This window comes from Mauremys mutica, chromosome 5 (assembly GCF_020497125.1).
Source record: "Mauremys mutica isolate MM-2020 ecotype Southern chromosome 5, ASM2049712v1, whole genome shotgun sequence".
Classification (NCBI taxonomy): Eukaryota; Metazoa; Chordata; order Testudines; family Geoemydidae; genus Mauremys; species Mauremys mutica.
The window spans coordinates 4,268,245-4,290,821 of record NC_059076.1 but is presented as its reverse complement, the minus strand read 5'-3'; the positions used below and the strand labels follow the sequence as shown (position 1 = coordinate 4,290,821).

The following is a 22,577-nucleotide window of genomic DNA, read 5'->3' as shown; positions in this document are numbered from 1 at the left end:
CAGCTGGGAGGCAAAATTACTTTTGAGTTTTGCGGCTTTTAAAATAAATGTGGAAAAGCTGTTTTGTTTTGTTTTTTTACCGTGGGAAACATAATATTTTTCTAAATACTTTAGAGAACTGATTTATCAACAGTTCAGTTTTTCTACACAGGATAGTCAGTTATTCATTATAGCAAAAACCATTACCTTTGTTCTGACATTCTTTTCATGATAAATTGCTTGCTGTAGTTTGCTGTAAATGTTACATAAAAATATGAAGTTCTTTTTTTTCTTAACAATTCCAGCAACTTGGTAATGAGGACATGATGCAGTCTATTTTGTTTCTGATTTTCTTCAGCTTCTAAAATACCCTGTTAAGAAGTTTCATTGTGATGTACATCCTAAGTTAGAGAGATCTCCCTTATATATTTCTCCTCTGGCAATACAGAGGAAGATCTTTTCAGTTTTTGACCAAGGTGTTTCCTGACCTTTTCTGTGACTGTATTAAAGAAAGACACATAACTGTATTTCACTGATAATTGGAAGTATCTGGAAGACACTCTGATAAGAAGGTTCTTGAACTTATGGCAACAGCAAAGTGGAACTGATTTCATTCTGGCCAATTTTACGATGTAGATTTTGCTGAATCACTCTGCTGCTGATGTTTGGATGACATTCTTGGCAGAAGTGGAAGTAGGGACTAACATTTGTCTTCCCTCTCACTTTTAATAGGAGTACAGGTCTGTCTCATCTTACGCTGGGGTTACGTTCTGCAGTCAGCGCGTAAAGCGAAAATCACGTATAGTCAAAATTACATGGAGTGTAATGGTGGGCGGACTCGCCCGCACTACAGAAACAGTATTTAAATTGTTATTTTTCTCTTTTTTCTTGTTTTTGCCGACCGCGTAAAGCTTAAATCGCGCCTAAGATGCGACAGACCTGTAGATTTTTCAGATGCTTCTGCTGAGCCACACCAGAGAATTAACTACATTCTTATTGGCTTCTTACTGTTATTGCTGGGTTATGTATTAAGAGCGGCTGTGGCCACACAGGCGCAGTTCTGGGGAGGCCACTTAGTTCTCCCAAGCTATAACTATGTGTTCAAATACTAGAGATTTCTCCAGATACACAGGAAAAAAATGACGCTTCAGTAATAGACTTTTAAGATTAGAAAAAGGCAAGCATGTACAGTACTTGTCCCAGTTGTATATATTCCCCAGTAAAGATAAAAATCCAGCCCTTCAATTTGTATAAATTACTAGTTCCAAATCCCCCAAATTCACCACATACAGCTATATGTAGCTTTTTTTGTAAAAACCAGCAATTTTGAAGCAAGCTGCATGCTTAAAGCAAGGACCCTGTAACCAGGTAGCTAACACGTTTTCTAACATGACTCATTTTTCCAGGGTAGATAAAGCCTATTTCATCAGCGTCCAATCTGTTCCTATTTAGAAGAATATTTTTGTAACCAAAAGTAGAGCCATAGGTTTTTAAATGAAAGATTAGATGCTGGAGCACAATTCCTTGGCAAGGGATGGGTTCTTCTGCAAATTCTGTGGTCATAGAATCAGAGTAATCAGGAGTCCTGGTTTAAAGTAATAAAATATATTTTAACAGCGGTATTAAAAATTCCTCATACAATAAGTAGAAACTCCCCTTTTTGTATGTGACAGCCCTCCTAACAGTGTATAATCCATTGAAATAATCTTCTTTCTCTCCCTAAAAGTCTGTAACACAAGAATGCCAGATATGCTTTTGGAGCAAGGAAGTGAGGGGCAGAGTAGGCAATAAGATCTGCTTATTCATCCACCCCCGTCTTCCCAGTGCTTGCTGCAGGTGTCAGTTAGGAGTGTTATGTCACGGACATGCTGTTCACTTGATTGTTTGTGCTGAAAGTTCACAGCCCCTGTTTGAATGACTGTGATTAGTGTTTTCAGGAGGGGTGAGGGTTATTTCTCTCCTCTGCGCTCTCCTTAAAATCTGGTGAAAATACTGGAACAAACTGGCAAAATAGCTCTCATCAGCCTTTCTGGCTTTCAACAGGGCAGTGGTCACAATTTCTCTGCCTACTGACTGACCTCTGTATGGTCAACCTTCATATAGTTTTTTCTGTTCCATTTGCCAGTGAGGAACATCTTGTCACTTTCACAGTCTAGGGTGCATATTACTGAACGTGGCCAGAAGCTTGTTTTTGTTGGTCCTTTTTGAGTCTTTTAATGTCGTCTTCATCCACTTATTCCCCCGCCTTTTGAACAGCCAAGTGGGAACAGAGTAAGGTAAGCAAGTTCACAGCGAGTCCCCTGGAGTAGATGGAATAAAACAGAGAAGTAATTTCAATTCCTAATTTCAAAGGTCAGTTCTCACTCTAAGGAGATGTGCAGATCCTCCATGCATTCTACTTACTGGCAGCCCTACATATTGGTGCACTCACATTGCTGTCAACTGACTGTCACTACTGTAGCATGGTTTCACAATAATTCCAGGACATTATATGTGTGTGTTTGTCAAATGCCAGTAACTCCTGTTTGATAGTACACCTTTGAACAGAAAAGTGCATTCATCAATTAAATTGATCCAGGTCTCTCCAAAATTCGCAAACCTTCTCATGGCTATACTTGTCCATCCCTCTGCTCCCAAAATTGCACTCAAAGTGAAAAGCCATGAATGAGAAGCTTACCTTGAGGTTACTTCACTACCTGTCTGATTCACCAGAGTTATTTGGGCATTGATCCAGAATATGCATGTGGTCATAGAGCTGCCATTATCATGTAGATTTTCCCAGGGAGATACCAAGGTCTGAGTAGTTAACTGAAGTTTTTTTGTGAACTCTCACTAAGTGTGGGGGCTGGGGGAGGAACGATGATGTTTCTGTTTATCTACACAGTGTGTTCTTGTTTAACCAAAATATCATGATTGGGGCACATAAGAATTGCCAGACTGGATGAGACCCAAGGTCCATGAAGTCCAGTATCTAGCTTCTGACAGGGCTAGCACCAGAAGCTTTAGAGTCAGGTGCAAGAACCATGCAGTAGGCAGGTGTGGGTTGTTAACAGCCAACCCTCGCTTTCTTCCCCCTCCTCCCCCCAGTTTAGGTCTCAAACCAAATCCTGATCTGTCATAGACGGAATAAGTCCTGAAGCACTGTGTGAAAGCAGCTGATTGTGCCACTTGAGAGGCCTGCTCAGGAATGGGCTATTCAAGAGGACATGCTAACATGAGAACTGTTTATTGCTTGTACACAGCTGGTCAGTTCTTCAGGAGCTTTTCCAGCCAGCTGAGGTTGAGAATCAAGTGCTTGCAAGCTGATGCATTGATGGACGTGTATCAGGAGAAATACTTACTTATGTAACTCAGGGTATGTCTACGCTGCAGACAGGTGTGATTGAAGAACATGTAGGCATACCTGAGCTACCTTTGATCTAGCCAGCTCAAGTTAACAGTAGCAGTGAAGCTGCAGCAGTACAGACTTAAGTACAGGTGAGCTGCTTAAGAATGTAGCCAGGGTCTTGGATGGGCTTGTTTTTTAGCTTATGTTGAAATCTGTGCTTTCAGGACATCATTGCTATTATTACTCAGGCTAGCTAGATCAACGCTCGCTCAGGATTGCCTACACATGCTGCAATTGCACCTCTTGATATCTTCTCAGGTGGAATTCTGACTCAGTTTAGAACAGTACAACATGGGTGTCTTGCTTCGTATGCGAGGTGGGGGATATCAGCCATCAGTCAGCACAGAGGCTGCAGAAAAACTAAATAGGAATATTTGTTTGCTTAGTCCTGTGTGTCTTCATAGAAGGACATACCAGATGGGCTACTTTAAAAGATGCGTGGAAAGAACATTTGTGTGTTCACGGTGGGATGGGAGGGTGGAAAAAGATAAACAGGAAGAAAATGGGAATGAGAGAAGGAATGGAGAAAAAAATCTAGAAATTAGACACATTGTTAGTCAACAATATGCAACAGTGAAGTAGTGGCAGGAGCCATAGTGAAGGCTCGTTACCTGGCTACCAGTATTAAAACTGGGAATTGAAATGGGAAAAAAGGGGAAGTGAGTGAAAGCAGTCATTGCATTAGGCATTAATTACTCCGGGGGAAATTTTGCATCACTGTATGTGCACAGAATTCATGGCCCCGCAGATTTCTTTGCTTCCCTGAAGAAAAATGACTTCTGACGGGGAAGCAAAGGGAAGCTGCAAGAGTGGTCACGCGTCCTTCCCTGACAATGCAGGCAGGTCGGTTTGGGCGCCTGAAGCAGCTGGTAGAGACATAAATCACTGGCGGGGAGGAGGGGGCGGCGCTGGGCAGTCGTGCATGTGAGAGAGACACGCTGTCCCTCTTGCTCACTGTTGCGGCATGCTCAGCGTGGAGGGTAAGGGCTTTGGGATGTTTTGAGGAGGTAGGCGTGGGGCAGGCTCTGTCCCCTCAGGCAGAGCAGAATGTAGCAGCCTGCCTGCTTAGTGAATTGTTCCCATTGTTCTTAGTGAATTCCCCCAGGAGTATAAAACAGGTGTAAAATTTTGAAGGCTCCTTTACATTGCCAAAGTGGTGTAAAGGAACCTTACTGTAAAGAACAGTGTGGCCTTATAAATGCTTATGGTGCTTTAGTAATTAGAACTGGTCTACATTTTTGGACTAAAAAAAATTTCCTATCAAAATGTGCTCCATGAATTAAAAATTCAGCACCAAAAAATTAAAAATTCTGCACACTATTTTGAAATTCTGCAAAATTCTACATACCTTTTGTTAAAATAATGCAATATAATCATGCTGGTTTCAATTATTTTGGTAATTTATTTAAACTACAATACAATGGATGGAGAATGGGAGGGAGGCGCATTGGAGGAAATCCCCAAACCCCCTCTGTCTAATAGTAATGTAGCTAGTATTGACCCTTTACTTCTAGTTATTAGTGAACAAATATATGCAGCCATGCTGTGTTACATCATAGGCAACTGAAGAACAAGCAAGGGCTGGGGACTCAAACTCACAATTTATACTGGCTACTGATCATCTCCAGAAAGGTCAGTAACAAACAGTTTTTTGGTGCAGAATTTCCTCAAGAGTAATTAATGGCCAGACTTTGAAAAATGTTGAGCGTCCAACAGCTTCTATTGAGAACAATGGAGATCTACTCACTGCCCCCAAGAAACACATACCTCTTTGACAGCTAGCTGCTGAGCTCTCAAATTTGGCCCTAAAACTCTTCAGGTTGCAGATACTTTTCAAAAAGATTCTACATGTCTCCACCTCCTACCTACTGTACATTTTGAGTTGCAAACATATATCAGTGTGTTCTCATTCTCTTGGCATTCCATCGGTCTGTCTTGTCCTCCAATCTCAGTTTGAATGAGTGACTGAATAAAATGAAAATACGTCTTTAGCAAAAGCTTGATATGTAGAATAGGGTATGATAGATTGGAAAGTGTATTTATTTCTCCCATTCAAAGTATTAAAAAAAAAAAAAGTGGGGTGGGATATGTGCGTGATCTGTTGCAGCACAGTGTTACTGTGAGTAGCATAAACTACTCAGAGAAGAAATAGAAACTACTAGTAAAGAAGCAAAAAAAAATTGAAAAATCTTAGGGGAAACAATATTTTGGGGCAGCGTAGCATTGTTGAAGGCAGTGAAGATTAAATAAGTTACCCAACCTGTTATCAGTTGTTATGATTCTGTAGTTTGATTTGATGATTTCCCTGTGATGTGCAGGAAGATTCCCCGGCTAAGGCCTGGTCTACACTGTGTGGGGGGAGGAGCGGGGGTCAATCTAAGTTACACAACTTCAGCTACGTGACTAACATAGCTGAAGTCGACACACTTAGATCTCCTTACCGCGGTGTCTTCACTGCTCTCCCGTCAACTCCGTCTGCGCCTCTCGCCCTGGTGGAGTACCAGAGTCAATGGGAGAGCACTCGGTGGTCAATTTAGACGTGATAAATCGACCCCCACTGGATCAATTGCTGCCTGTCAATACAGCAGGTAATGTAGACGAGCCCCAACAGTCTGTTGATGGGCTTCCCTTTGCCTCACAGGTTCCCCTTTGTTGATTTTTAGTTTGTAAACCCTTGAAGACACAGTCGGTCTCCTTCCCTCTCTGGATAGCATGATTAGAAATTGACAAAGAAATAATAAATTGCTTCTGAAAACCATCCATCAGAAATGGAAATCTGCTATACATTGAAAATATAATTAAATATGCTACACCGGGCTGCCTGCCGCGGTCCCGGCCCCCAGCCCCACCGCTCTCCCCTGTGGGGGCAGGAGGCAGAAGCTTGGTTCTTCTTCGAGTGATTGCTCATATCCATTCCATGTAGGTGTGTGCGCGCCGCGTGCACGTTCGTCGGAAGACTTTTACCCTAGCAACTCAGTGGGTCGGCTGGGCGCCCCCTGGAGTGGCGCCACCATGGCGCCGGATATATACACCAGCCGACCCACCCACTCCTCAGTTCCTTCTTACCGCCCGTGTCGGTCGTTGGAACAGTGGAGCGCGGCTTAGCTGACCTCCACTTCCCTAGCTACTCGTAGTTTCTCTCGTTAAGTATATAGTTCAGATGTTTATAGTTGTAGTTAACTTTATTTGTTTGTAGTATAGTGTATTTATTTCACAGGGGTTCGGGGTTTATCCCCTTCCCCTCACCCGGTGCCGGGTCCGATGCCCGGTCCACAGGGTTTTATAATGCTCGGCTGGCCACAAGCCGATGCCGACAAGAGATCCTCTCCTAAGTGCCTCGAGGAATCTCACCTCACAGATAAGTGCCGCATTTGTGAGGCCTTTAATCCGAGAACAAAGGGGAGCGGGACTTTCGTCTCAAACAGCTCCTGAGGGAGGCAGCTCTTGCTCTTCCGCTCTCGGCACCGAGCGCTGGTTAGTTTTCAAGGAGCGCTCCCTCGGCACCGGATCGCCGGTACCGCCAAGGCCTCTCGGCACCGGCCATCGCTGACTCCGACGTCCACTCGTCATGGATCCCTCTCCTGGAGGATGAAGAGGCACTATTCACGATCGCAGTCCCGCAGATGTTCTCGGTCCTGTCGCCAAGCCCGGTGCCGGCACCGTTCACGGTCCTGGCACTGTTCCCCATATCGGTACCGGTCGTACCCGCGGCACCGATCAGGTCAGCCTCCCGGCATCGCTCTGGTCGCAGGTCCCATTCTCGCTCCCGGTACCGGTAGGCCTCATGGTACAGGCCTCATGGTACCGACCCCCGGTGCTGCGTCGAGCGCCATGAGCTGGAGAGGGGGGGACTCTGCCCAGGGCTTTGACTTCTCCATGGCCGTCCATTCGGATGTGCACACCACAGTCTTCCGGGGGCCTCAGGCCAGGACCCTGACCCCCATCAGTGTCTGCCCTGTACATCTTGGGCGTGCCATCAGGCCAAAGGCCTACCTGTGATCCCATCGCGCTCTGTTCCGTCAGAGCACTGGGTACCAGGGGCAACAGTTAGCTGTCCCCCTCTGACCGGTACGGAGGAAGTCCGGTTCTGCCACCGGATTCCCACATCCCACCGGATCAGGAGGTCGTCCAGGAGCGTGAGCCCACACAGGACCCACTTGTCCCCGGCCTTTCTTCTCCCTCCTCCCCAGATGAGGTGGTGGCAGAAGCGTACTCCTTGGGCCCTCCCCTAATCGGCCTGGGGGCCCATCAGGACCTCCCGAGAGGGGTGGCATTCACTATGAATATACAAGTGGCCACTATCCCGACCGTTGGCGTGGGAGTCGAATGTATGTGCATGGTATCCTCCAGGGGCGACGGGCACCTATATGTACGTCTTTCCCCATGCTCCCTTGTCATCTAGTCCGTCAATGAGACGCAACGCCATGGCCTACAGGTACCAGCCCCTATGTCCAAGGGGGCTAGGCGAATGGACTTCCTGGGCCGTCAGATGTACTCGGCAGGTGCCTTGCAACTTCGCGTAGCAAACCAGCAAGCCCTGCTTAGCCGTTACTATGGGCGGCGGTGGGAGAATTTACGGAGTTGGTTTCTCAGATCTCTCGTCAAGAGTTTGATGCCCTCCTGGAAAAAGGGCCGACAGTGGCGAGAGCTTCCCTCCACACCTTGTTGGATGTAGCGGACTCCACAGCCACGACTCTGGCCTCGGGTGTTGCCACGAGGTGCATTTCATGGCTCCAGTTATCGAGCCTTCCCTCGCAGCTGCTGCACACTATACAGGACTTGTCCTTCGATGACAAAGGCCTGTACTCAAAACTGACCCTAGGCTGCAAGGCCCAAAGGACAGCGAGGTCACTATGCACTCCCTCTCGGCATGTACATGCCGATGTCTCACTGCCGACCTTTCCGCCACCCTCACCGCTCTTACCCTGCGCCTGGACAAGGACAGGGCTTTGCCAGCAGGCGACGCTGAGGCAGTCGTAGGCGTTGGTCGGGACCCCTAAGGGGCCAAAATCAGGGTCCTCCCAACCACCAATCAAGCAAAACCTATCCCTCCTTGTCCCTTTTAGGGACCCCTCTCACGAGCAATTCCTCTCGCAAGAGGTGCGGGCGCTCCTCACCATCGGAGCTATAGAGGAGGTTCCAAGGACGAAAGGGACAAAAGGTTCTAGCCCCACTAGTTCCTGATCCCCAAGGTGAAGGGAGGTCTCAGACCTATCCTAGACCTGCGGGAGCTCAACCAGTTATGATATACTTGGATTTCCGCAGGGTATCCGTGGGGACCGTCATCCCATCCTGGGATCCCGGAGACTGGTATGCCGCCCTCGATATGAAGGGCGCGTATTTTCCCGTCGCCATTTATCCTCCGCACAGAAGGTACCTCCGGTTTGTGGCCAACCGTCATTTCCAGTTTCCGGTCCTCCCGGTCGGCCTCTATACAGCCCCCTGTGTATTCACGGTGTCTGTCTGTAGTCGCCGCCCTCTCCGCCACCGTTGGATACACGTTCTCCGTATCTGGACGATTGGCTCATTCCAGGGGCCACGGGGGCCCAAGTCACCACTCGTGTGGGCGTCGACGAGGTCCTATTTCTGCGTTTAGGCCTGATGATCCATATAGCGAAATCCACCCTGATTCCCACTCAGGGAATAGACTTAACTGAGGCCATCCTAGACTTCAGTATCGCACAGCCTGCTTACCTATGCCTTGCTTTCACGCGATGGTAACCATTGTATAAGGTCTACGGACCTTCCCGGCAACTTTGGCTTTAACTTGCCTATGTTTTCAGGGCCACATGGCTGCCTGCACGTGCGTAACCGAACATGCCAGGCTTCGCCTCTGTACACTTTAATCGTGACTCACCTCAGTGTACCACCCGGCCAGGGACAGCATGGTCATGGTCGCCTCGATCCCCCCGAGCGTCCTAGGCTCCCTCGACTGGGGGTCGACGCCCTCCCTGATGTGTGCAGGGGTGCTGTCCCATCCACCTCACCCTCAGTGTCCCTCATGATGGACGCCCCCATCTCTTGACTGGGGTGCTCACTTGGGTCAGTTTCCCACTCCAGACCTTTGGTTGGCTCCACAGCTGCCCTTGCACATCAATGTCCGGGAGTTGAGAGCAGTCTGCCTTGTGTACCAGGCGCTTCAGCAGCACCTACAAGGCTTTTGTGTCTCGGTGTTCACAGACGACACAACGGACACCCGTTGCATAAACAAGCACGGAGGAGCCCGGTCCTCCTCTCTTTGCAGGGAGCTCTCCCGCTCCGGGACTCCTGCACAGCTCAATTGACGGACCTGGTAGCGTCCTTTCTCCTAGGGGTCCGGAACACTCTGGCAGATCGCCTCAGCAGTTCCTTCCTGTCTCTCAAGTGGTTGATTCCTCCGGATGTTATCCATTACGTCTCCGGAACTTCGCTCTCGCGGGAACGGAACGAGAGAGAAGTTCTGCTCATGCCAAGGCCTCTCCCCGGGCTCGATCTTGGCTGCTTTTCTGATGCCGTGGACGAGCCGTCTGCCGTCCGCTTTCCCACCGCTCCCGCTGGTTCGCAAGGTCCTGCTAACACTCCGCAGGGACAGAGCGCATCTGATCATGATCGCTCCAGCGTGGTCCAGGCAGCACTGGTACACCATGTTGCTAGACCTGTCAGGAGCCAACCGATTCCCCTGCCTCTTTGCCAGACCTGATAATGCTGAATCACGGCAAACTTTACCACCTAGACCTGCAATCCCTGCACATCTCCGCATGCCTGCTGCGGGCCTAAACCGATCCGAGTTACATTGTTCTGCCTCGGTTCTACAGGATTCTCCTGGGTAGTAGGAAGCCTTCCACTCGGTTAACGTATCTGCCCAACTGGCAGTCTTTCTCTTGCTGCTGCGAAACGCAGTGTTTCCCCCACAGAGGTTCCGATCTATTTCCTCTGGGATTGCCTATGATCTTCAAACAGCAGCGCCTGGCACTTGGCAGCCGTCTCTACCTTCCTCCCAAGGGAGAGTGGCCGCTTCATATTCTCACACGCTGTGGTTTCTAGGTTCCTCAAGGGCTTGGGGCATTTATGCCCCCAGGTTCACCGCCCCAACAACTGGGTCTTCAACCTGGTTATAAGCAGACTTATGCCTGCTCCATTCGAACCACTGACAACATGCTTGCTGAGATACCTGTCCTGAGGGACAGCTTTTTCCTTGTAGCCTTTGCATCGGCTGGACAAGTCTCTGAGCTTCGGGCTCTCACAGTGGACCCACGGTACACTATGTTGCGTAAGGACAAGGGGCGGTTGTGACCACGTCCGGCCTTCCTCCCTAAGGTGCTGTTGACCTTTCATATCATCCGGGATATTTTCCTTCCGGTCTTCTTTCCGAAGCCCCATTCATCGCGAAGGGAGCACATTCGCCCTCCCTAGACGTCCGTAGGGCGCTCGCTTTTTATGTCGAGCGGACAAGCCTTTTTGTACGCCCCCAACTCTTCGTTGTATTGGCAGACCGGATGAAGAGCCTACCTGTGTCCTCCCAGAGCTTTCCATCTTGGGTGACGTCATGCATTTGCACCTCCTGTGACTGGCCCATGTTCCGTCGAGCCACCTTACTGCTCGTTTCACCAGGGCTCAGGCTTCTTCTGCTGCCTTTCCGACTCACATACCCTTCCAGGGGCTATGTCATGCTACTACCTGGTCCTCTATCCGGTCCTTTGCCTCTTTGGTCTAACTGTCCAGAGATGATGCAGCCTTTGGCTCAGCAGTTTGCATTCTGCAACATCTCACTCCGACCCCACCGCCTACGTAAGGCTTGGGAATCACCTACATGGAATGGATATGAGCAATCACTCGAAGAAGAAAAGACGGTTACTCACCGTTGTAACTGTTGTTCTTCGAGATGTGTTGCTCATATCCATTCCAAACCCACCCTCCTTCCCCACTGTCGGAGTAGCCGGCAAGAAGGAACTGAGGAGTGGGTGGGTCGGCTGGTGTATATATCCGGCGCCATGGTGGCGCCACTCCAGGGGGCGCCCAGCCGACCCACTGAGTTGCTAGGGTAAAAGTCTTCCGACGAACGTGCACGCGGCGCGCACACACCTACATGGAATGGATATGAGCAACACATCTTGAAGAACAACAGTTACAACGGTGAGTAACCGTCTTTTCTGCGGCAGCCAAGCTTCTCCCTCCCCCGCTTCTTCCCCTAGTGTGGTGCTTTCCTGCCCCGCCCCCTCTCCATCCTTGCACCAATCAGCTGATGGCCCTAGCGAGGGGGCGGGGGAAGCACGGCAGTGTGCACACAGCTCCGTAGAGGAGACAGAGAGAGGTAGGGACGGGGCCTTGGGGAAGGGGGTGGAACAGGGCATATCCCTTCCAGGGCAGGGGACTGGGAGCACCTCTACGGGCTGAGCACCCCAGGCCCTCTGCCCTGAACCCCCCCACCCCAACACACACCCAGCCTTCTGCCCTGCACCCCCACAGCCCCATCCCTCTGCCCTGACCCCCCCACCCCAACACACACCCATCCCTCTGCCCTGACTCCCCCCCCCACACACTCATCTTTCTGCCCTGCACACCCCCACGCCCCCAGCCCTCTGCCCTGAACCCCCCCCCCCCAACACACACCCAACCTTCTGCCCTGCACCCCCACAGCCCCATCCCTCTGCCCTGACCCCCCCCACCCCAACACACACCCATCCCTCTGCCCTGACCCCCCCCACCCCAACACACACCCATCCCTCTGCCCTGACCCCCCCCACCCCAACACACACCCAACCTTCTGCCCTGCACACCCCCACGCCCCTAGCCCTCTGCCCTGACCCCCCCACCCCAACACACCCATCCCTCTGCCCTGCATCCTCACAGCCCCATCCCTCTGCCCTGAACCCCCCCCCCCACACCCAGCCCTCTGCCCTGACCCCTGAAACCCCCCCCCTGTCTGGGGTCCCGGTCGCAGGCCCTGCTCAGCCCGCTGCCGGCCTAGGTGAACAGAACCCCAGGCTGGCAGCGAGTTGAGCAGGCTGAAGGCGTAAGTTCAGCATTTTTATTTAATTTTAAATGACGCTTCTTTAACATTTTGAAAACCTTGTTTACTTTACATACAATAGTCTAGTTATATAATATAGACTTATAGAAAGAGACCTTCTAAAAACGTTAAAATGTATTACCGGCACGCAAAACCTTAAATTAGAGTGAATAAAGGAAGACTTGGCACAGCACTGCTGAAAGGTTGCCGACCCCTGTGCTACACTATACTTTTAGACACAGACTGTCCAAAGACCTGTTCTGATCCGCAGGTTGGGCCTTTTGGTGATTCCATATCCATGTTAAATGAGGGACTTAAACTGCATCTGAGTATTAATAGTAATAATATTGCCACATCTCTTATACATAGTAGATGACATATATGCATTATGTAACAGATTGGTAGAACACTATTACAGAAATCTCTTCTTGGCAGTGTGTGCAGAAGAGGCCTCTAGATTTCCCCAGCATTGCTTCCTGTCAGGCCCTAGGTGACTTCTAACTTTCAATTTCTTTAAAGCAAAATCAGGAGCATCGAACTGCACTTGAATTCAGGTTCTGTATAAGAAACTAAAGGTTATTAAAAGTACCTGTGCTACCAGCAAAGTGGCTTGGCAGAGTTGTGGAGTAAAACCAAGCCATGATTTTTCCTTTTGAAGTCTGTTCTCAGCAGTGCTTCACTGTTAATTGAGCCATATTTTATATCAAATTTCAAAACGCTTAATTAAGAAGCCTTTCAAAATTACTCCCTAGTCAGCTTTGTCAGAAGAGACTAAAAGTTAAGATACTATGCAAGTGTCGTTGCAGGCAGGGGAAACGTTTTGAACTTGCTCTTCCAAATGCTGTCTGCCATTTTTCTGCAATTCTTAAAACAAGATAAGTCTTGGCCAATTTTTGGTTACGAAAGCTTAAAATGGGGTGCTTACTGTACTCCTAATCTAGCCTATTAAATAAACAGTTTATAGTAGCAGCCCAATTGCCTGTGAGAAGCAGATGGGGCAAGAGATATGATGGAATCTAGGAACTCAAATCTCCAAGGGGAGGAAGAATTGAGGTAATTTCTATACTATATGCATCTTCCTCTACTGCTTCCTTCCCCTCACTTGTTTCTTGCATTCTTTCACTGAGAACTCTTTTTCACACACAGAGAGGATATTACCATAACACACTTTTTACAAGCTGTTATATTTTTAAAGTTTTCAGTAGGGCTCGATGGCGATTTAAAAAATTAATCACTATTAATCGCACTGTTAAACAATAATAGAATAACATTTATTTAGATAGTTTTGAATATTTTCTACATTTTCAAATATATTGATTTCGATTACAACACAGAATACAAAGTATACATTGCTTTATATTTTTTATTACAAATACTTGCACTGTAAAAATGATAAAAGAAATAGTATTTTTCAGTTCACCTCATACATGTACTGTAGTGCAATCTCTTTATCATGAAAGTTGAACTTACAAACGGAGAATTATGTACAAAAAAAGACTGCATTCAAAAATAAAACAATGTAAAACTTTAGAGCCTACAAGTCCACTCAGTCCTACTTCTTGTTCAGCTCAGACAAACAAGTTTGTTTACATTTGCAAAAGATAATGCAGCCCACTTCTTGTTTACAATATCACCTGAAAGGGAGAACAGGTGTTTGCATGGCACTTTTGTAGCGTCACAAAATATTTGTGCCAGATGCACTAAAGAGTCATATGTCCCCTCATGCTTCAACCAGCATTCCAAGGGCCATGCGCCCATGCTGATAATGGGTTCTGCTCAATAACCATCCAAAGCAGTGCGAACCTATGCATGTTCATTTTTATCATCTGAGTCAGATGCCACCAGCAGAAAGTTGGATTTCTTTTTTGGTGGTTCAGATTCTGTAGTTTCCGCATCAGAGTGTTGCTCTTTTAAAACTTCTGAATGCATGCTCCACATCTCATCCCGCTCAGATTTTGGAAGGCATTTCAGATTCTTAAAGCTTGGGTCGACTGATCTAGCTATCTTTAGAAATCTCACATTGGTACCTTCTTTGTGTTTTGTCAAATCTGCAGTGAAAATGTTCTTAAAAAGCACAGCATGTGCTGGGTCATCATCCGAGGCTGCTATAACATGAAATATATGGCAGAATGTGGGTAAAACAGTAGGAGACGTACAATTCTCCGCCAAGGAGTTCAGCCACAAATTTAATTAATGCATTTTTTTTAATGAGCATCATCAGCATGGAAGCACGTCCTCTGGAATGGTGGTCGAAGCATGTAGAGGCATATGACTGTTTAGCATATCTGGCAGGTTAATACTTTGCAATGCCAACTACAAAAGTGCCATGCGAACACCTGTTCTCACTTTCAGGTGACATCGTAAATAAGAAGCGGACAGCTTTATCTCCCGTAAATGTAAACAAACTTGTTTGTCTTGGGGATTGGCTGAACAAGAAATAGGACTGAGTGCACTTGTAGGCTGTAAATTTTTACATTATTTTGTTTTTGAGTGCAGTTATGTAACAAAAAAGTCTACATTCGTAAGTTGCACTTTCCCCATAAAGAAATTGCAGTACAATACTTGTATGAGAAAAATACTAAAAATGTGTTGTAATAAAAAAAAATAAAGTGAGCACTGTCTACTTTGTTTTAATTGAAATCAATATATTTGAAAATGTAGAAAAACATCCAAAAATATTTAATAAATTTCATTTGGTATTCAATTATTTAACAGTGATTAAATTATGGTTACTTTCTTTGAGTTAATTGTGTGAGTGAACTGCGATTAATCGACAGCACTAGTTTTCAGCCATGTAGTATTAGAACACTACCACAGCCTCATGCTTCCTGGACTATTAAAACACATTGTCATGATTTAATGCTATATTTTACTCTCTTTGCTTGCTTTAGAGCAGGGATAATCATATGGGGAAATGGAAATATTTTAGTGGACTCTTTTCCATCTCTCCCTGAAAGAGTTTACAGAGAGAATAAACTTTGAGGTTTTGTGGGGGAAAAATAGATTTTAATTTTTTTTTAAAAGCCAGCTCATGTAGTCTGTGTCAGGGCAGTAATGGCTCCCATTTTTTATTAGGTTTTAAGAAACTAACATTCATTAAAAGAACGTTGCATGTATATTTGCCCATTACTCGCATCTAGATCTGCAAGATCCTGAAATATCAGACTCTAAAGTTTATTGCCTTTTCCGTTTTTTTGTGCATATTGTTATGTCGTCTCTAAGCTCTGTGCTCTTGGACTCATGGTAATGAAGACTGATTTACGGGTAGAGAGACACAAATAATAGTCCCAATAAATCTTTTTAAAACTTCATGAAAAATTCCTATAATACTTTGTCACATATGATATACCGAATACACGAGTTGTGTAAAAGTTTTATCATCACTTATTTAGGAATGATATGCATAACTCCTTTGTAGCTTCAGCTCTCTTGAATGGTGTCCATTCCAAACTCTGACTGATAAATATCTTAGACCAAGATTTTCCAAAATAGGAGCCTAAAGTGAGACTCGTTACTCAGTGTTTAGACTCCTAAATAAGTGACCTGGGGTGAAATCCTGGCCTCTTGAAGTCAAAAGTAAAACTTTTCAGAAAAACTTTTGATTTTCACCCCCTGATTTTCAAAAGTGGCTTATCATGCAATAGCTCCCATTGATACATGTAAACACTCTTGGGTGCTCAGCCGCTCTTTAAATCAGGCTCAGGAAATTATTCCTGTTTGGGGCAGTCACTGGGACTTTATGCACTCATTTAATTTGTGTGTGCGCTTAAGCTTGTAAATAAAGCCCTTAATTCAAGAAAGCACTTAACTGTGGAATGAGGAGTCCAGCGTTAGGCATCTAAGTTTGAAAAATCTTATCCTTTTATAACTCGAACACATTCTATATTCTCAATTAGATAATATGCATGTCTGTAACAAACCACACAAGTGATCAAATCCATGCTGCTAAAAGACAAAACAAAGTCATCTTTATTGCAACATTACAAAATCAAGAACTCAGATTTGGGAAATAAGGAAGGTCCTGAATCTACAAGAGCAATTGATTTCCCTGGGGCTATATGTACATGGATCTCATTCCAGGATTGGGGTCTATGTCTGCATGCTTAACTCTGAATCTTTGTTTGACTTTCTCAAAAATACATGCTCATTAAAATATGTACAATAATACAGAAATTTCGATTATTTGGAATTTCAGTCTTTGATTTAGTTTAAAGAAAACTATTCAAATTTAAAATCAACATAAGGGAAAAAATATATTGGATTTTATTTTTATTTTGAATATTTGACAGGATTTTTTTCCCTCATCCTTGTTCTCAGATATTAGTGAGCTGGCGTCTTACAGTGTATTCATCTTTGTGTATAAAATTAAAATAGGGATTTATACATGGGCCTAGATCTGACCAGAAAAAATGGCCTAAGCTTTCAGTAATATGTATGGCATGGTTGTGGTATATAGTTGCAATAACATATTATACATATTTAATGTTTTTTTTAATCCCACTTAATTTTTCAATTCCTAGAAAAACATTTTAATCCATGTATTTTCTCCATCATTCATTGCTGGTTTTTTTGACTGCCTGTAACTGCCTGGTTTCATCAATAACTGATCTGTTGCTAGTCTTTATCTGGATGTTTTTACAAAATCTAAGAGGTTTTCTTCAGTAGGAAAACGTGGTAACTAACTCATGGTATAATGCTAGTGTTGTCAAGGCATTTGTAGTTTTTAGCTATGTTAGCAAGTAAAGGTAAACACTAGTGCTAACATGTTAAAACTGCAACTGCCTTGTCCACACTAAGATGTTTACAGTCTGTTAGCAGCAGTAAAATACAAAACAAAACATTTTTCCCCTTAGTGTGGACACACCTTAAAAGGCACCAGGGAGCACTACAGTCATATCCTATACATACAGGCAGTTCTGCAGCTAGCAGCTGCAATTTTAATTGTTTGGCTCAAAAGTTTAAAATTGTTTTGGCTATGAAATATTCTGGAAGACTGATTCATTTTGTTCTAGGATGTGGCATTTAAAAATAAATGGTTTTAAGCTGCCATTAGATAGTGGTCTTTGGACACCAAGGTGTGGATACTAAATTGTATTCAAGAAGTTCTGGCTCATGTTTCTGCAGCACTCTTGTGTTGAGTTCTGCTTTAATTATAAAATTCTGTGGATGCCTCAAGTAATTAAAAGCCTGAATTAAATATCAAGATAAAATAATATGTTTGGATCATTATTCCTTGTATTTATTTTGAAATGTAATTCAATTTACTTTATGCTGCCTCCCAAAAGTTCAATATGACTTAGATATTTGTATTGTAAGTCATAATTATGTAACAGAAGATGTCGGTGAAGAAAATGGAACTCTTGATAGCCTGGCAAAGAACTGGAGTTTTTGTCATCTGGGAATGGCTGGGAAACGATTTGGGGGTTTGGTACCTAGCAGGTGATTCAGTGAGTTTAGCTATGAAAGCTTTGAGTTTGTCTTTTTCTAGTGATAATGAAAGGCTGAGTCCACTGGTATGGGTGGAAATGATGTAAGGATGACACCTATTGGAGATCAGCACTGTATTTTGTCTAGCTATAGTTGTATTCTTGTCTTTACTATCAGAATCTAGCCATCATAATACTCTCAGCCTTGGTTTGTGCACTTCACTGTATCCAAAACGTTGCTGTCAAAATCATCGGCACTGACACTGTGCCTGGAAGGACTTTTTCTCTCTTCCGAAGCTGAGAATTGCTAAGGAATTTGAAAGAGCAATTCAGAGTACACTATATCTACTACACTGGGGGGGTGGGAGGGGGAATCAATCCAAGCCACGCAACTGCAGCCACATGAATAATGTAGCTGAAGTCGACGTACTTAGATCGACTTACTGTGGTGTCTTCATTGCAGTGAGTCGACTGCTGCCACTCCCGTCGACTCTGCCTACTCCCCTCGCGATGCTGGAGTACAGGAGTCGACGGGAGAGCACTCGAGAGTCGATTTATCGTATCCAGACTTAGACGCGATAAATCGATCTCTACCGGATTGCGCATTACTGTATGAAGCCATAAATCTCAACCTGCCCAAAGTTAATGTTAGTTTGGTCCAAGTCTGTCCATTTCTTACAATTTTTAAAAATCATTATGCAAGGTGGATGGTCTGAATTTTTGTATTTTAATTCCAAACCTTAATGTTTAATTACATGAGTATGTATAATCTTAAAAAAATACTTTGCAAACACATTTATCATTATATACATGTGACCAAATTGTGCAGTCTATGTCCAGGTTTTCTTATATAAATTGATGTAGCAAGTGCTTATATCTTTTTTTGGATCATAGTTCATTGCAAAGCATACCATTCATAGTAGATAAGTTTCTTAGAACAATGAAGTTGCACTCATTTAAAGAGGATTTTTTTTCCTAATGCATATCCTATTGCAGAAAAACTGTCACAAATTTTAAGAATCTGTCTTGGTTTTGATATCAAGACCTGTTACCTGTAAATATCTCTGATTTTATTAAAAATAATTCATGTACTTAGTTAAGGTTAAAGCACCTTTTGTTTTTAAACCAAGCTATCTAATCCTTGATTTCTCCTTGTTAAAACTATTTCTTGGTATTCAAGCTCTTTAGGATAGAGCTAGGGCTCATGTTTGAAGAGCATCTAGCAAAATATTATTTAATGTTGGGGCCTTTGGATACTACTATAAATCAATCAAAACTGGAGCTTCATTTTGCAAGGCACTGTACCAAAACTAAGAGCACACAATTTACAAGGTGGGCCCTCAGTGTGATTAGGGCTGGTAAGTATCTCTCTGATGTAAATGATGTATAATAATAAACAACATCAACATTTTTCTAGTGGACAGAATTTTTTGTCATTGTTGCTTTATTTGTGTAACAAAATGTTAATTATTTGATTCAGAAGTCAATCGTCGCTTTTGATTCTTCATTGATTAGAAGTACTGTAATTATGCCCAGTGTTTTGTTTACACTGTGCTAAGAATGAGGCATATGTTGTGTCCTGGCTTGAAAAAATCACATCACCAGTGGTAACTAGGAAACTTCTCTGGGTGAATTTGGAGAGCAGCAAGGAGACTTAGCCATTGTTTTTTGCAGCATTCAAATCTTCATTAGAAACATGTTTCTGTGAATGTTCCAAAAATGAATCTAATCTTGTTTTTCTAAGTCTGGCAGCCAGCTCTAGTGCCTCTGCTGGTGATTTTAATTTTGTGATTAACTAGACCATTACACTGCTGCTATTCAGAATCCTATAGGCAGCCATGAAACTGGAAAGAACTGTGTCAGTTTCACTCTGATGCTGGTTGGAAAAGCTAAAAGTGATGGCAGAAGTAGACAGTAAGCCGTTTACAAGGAAAGATGACCCAAGCACTTCTCCTCCCAACATTTAGGGTCTGGGTTGGGGAGGGAGAAAAAGAACTCAGCTCTTCTAGGGGACGTTGATTGGCATCTTCCTACTTATCAGCTGCTTAGGGTGGGATTTTTGCAGATGCTCAGTGTGGGTCCGACTGCTTGCATTGATGTTAACAGGAGTTTCACCAGAGGCTGATATAAAGAAATGTAGGTGGTAGTAGGCTTTTTAGCAGGGCCTTGCCTTCATACCTCACTCATGCAGGAGAATGCTATATCCCATTTTTTCATATCTGCCTTTGGGTGGTTGCTTTAATCTTCTGGCTACTAGGAGTCTAGGACATTTTCCAAATCCTGCATTAAGCATTGCTGGAATGTCCTACTTTCAGAGGGTTTGCTGAGGATGTTAAAAAGTGAATTTCCTAATTCTGAATATAACTTCAATTAGATTTAACAGCCTTTAACATGTATAGTTGTGATTCAGCTTCACTGAATGTCATCTCATTTGCAGTTAGGTGCCAGAACAGCTCATCTTCACCGTGTGCTCTTTTCACTTAAAATATTCAGGAGATTCAATTTTTGAAGTGTACCACAACCATTCATGTGATTTTATATATATATATATATATAATTTAAGAACAAGCTCACTGCGATTAAATGCAAGTTTGAAATTGCAACTTTCAGAGGGCTTGTGCCCTTTTGGGTATATTTTATAATTTAAAAGTATATAGTTTTCCTGAAGTCTAGAAAGGGTTTCAGAAGTTCTGATTTTTGGAATTTCATAAGCCATTATGAGCCATTGCTGTTTGTAAGGACATTGAATAATAATACTGAACTTCAAAAATAAACTGCCTTTAACAGGTACAAATTACCAGTTTCTAAGAGCCATAATGCCTTGCTTTTGTCTCAGAATTTATTAATGCCTCAGAAGTATACTGTGCCATTCTGAATGGGAAAGTGGGGGAGGGGACATTGTCTTCAGCTGGCATACTGTTATCAGAGGGAATGTGTTTCTGGACACAAGATTTAGCATTCATTGGTTGTCTGAAGAAAGCTATTTCATCTGAGGATTGGATAAGAAGCTATGTCAATTTGCTGCCCGTCTCCAAGGCACTGGTGATGCTGCCTTCACAAGCTGGCTAACGTCACAGCTTCATCACCCAGCGGGGTGTGGGCTCTTTTTTTTTCCTCCTCTTCTCTATTTTAATTCTGTATTTGCTTCCTATTGTATTTCTTAATCTGTCTTCTGCCAAATGCTAACAGCATGATATTTTGCAATCATTTAGGTGAATACAAGAAGGACGAACTCCTGGAAGCTGCTAGGTAAGTGCTGCTTAGAATACAAAGCATATTTTGGAGATGGGAAGAGATGAGGAAAAGGGGCTTTTATAAACTGTAATGTTTTGCATTGCCTTCTATGAAATGATGCAGGTAAACCAGTTTATTAGAATAAATCTCTTTGGACTTTACAGTCTGTTATAAATAGAAAAGTCTATTTGTTTAATTGAAATCCCCCAACATGATGCTTATAAGGTTAATATTAATTGTGTTCTTGCCTTAAGCTGCTAGAAATCCTATTTACCATTTAGTGATTGTCCTTTTTAGGTGCAAATTACATATTGTTGGAGTATTTCCATTTTTGTTTCACCACCTGAAAGCTTTATTTTCAAAATGTTTCCTACCAAAACACAGCCTAGAGAAGCAAGAGCGAAAGGTGTAAAGTTCAGTCTAATATTCTAGAAATTATTGTATCCTTTGTTGTCTTGCTGACAGCTTGTAAAACAGTTATTTTTACACTGTATTTTCCCTTTCACTAACATTTTAAAATGTTATTTTTAGCAATATATACTGGTATTTGGCATGTGATCTGAAGAATAAGTTAACTACTAATTCAGAAAATGGCTTTCAGCAGATCAGTAAAACGGGCTAAAGGAAAGATCCTATTATAAGGCTGAAGAAAGAGATATTAAGACTTTTTTTGCATGAACTACTGTGGATTTAATAGCAAATAAAAGAATATTCTGTATTTTATCAACAGTTTTAAAACACTTGTGAGATATTTTGCAAATTTTATATATTTTTCACTCTGCTTTGAAGAATAGCAATAATACACTACATTAATATGAAACTTCTTATCAAATCTTTTACAAAGGGACATGTCTTTTCCCCCCCTGCCCTTACAGGAGCGGTAATGAAGAAAAACTAATGGCTTTATTGACTCCTTTAAATGTGAACTGCCATGCAAGTGATGGGCGGAAAGTAAGTTAATATCTATTTAATATTTTTACAGTTTTATAGAGGTAAATGTGAACACTGGAATGCAGATATATAAACCAGGACAGAGTATATAGCTGAATTCTAAATGATGTGTTTTCACCATGAAATTAAATGCTGCCATACTTGATACTGCCAGTTGTGACAGATGGACAGAGGCAGTGGACCATCGATTTCGAGCATGCCTTTTCTTTTAAATGTCAGATACTGTATTGTATAGAAAATGAGATGGTAGAATCTTCAGTAATAACAAAATGTACCATTTTAGACTGTTACTAAAATAGCTAAAGGAACAGAGGATCATTTACTATCTCTACACTATACCAGAGGTTCTGGAACTGGGGGTCGCGAGCTGTCAGCCTCCACCTCTAAACCCCTCTTCGCCTCCATCTTTTATAATACTGTTAAATATTTTTAAAAAGTGTGTTTAATGTATAAGGGGGGGTTGCACTCAGAGGCTTGCTGTGTGAAAGGGGTCATCAGTACAAAAGTTTGAGAGGATTACATGGTGTGGCTATCCCATTTGGGGGAGAGGAGGGATTCTTCAGTAGAGGAAGTTAGCTCTCATAGGCCCTAATACCTTGCCAGTTAAAGC

At 43.8% G+C, this 22,577-nt stretch overlaps 1 protein-coding gene across 1 annotated transcript in view; it reads left to right on the top strand.

The window, feature by feature from the left end:
* TNKS (tankyrase) overlaps window positions 1-22,577 on the top strand; it is a 323,782-nt gene that overhangs the window by 123,156 nt on the left and 178,049 nt on the right. Inside the window, exons 4-5 of the mRNA XM_045018479.1 lie at window positions 20,995-21,031; window positions 21,892-21,967. Of these exons, the coding sequence (XP_044874414.1) occupies window positions 20,995-21,031; window positions 21,892-21,967 (113 nt within the window). The remainder of the gene's footprint in view (window positions 1-20,994; window positions 21,032-21,891; window positions 21,968-22,577) is intronic.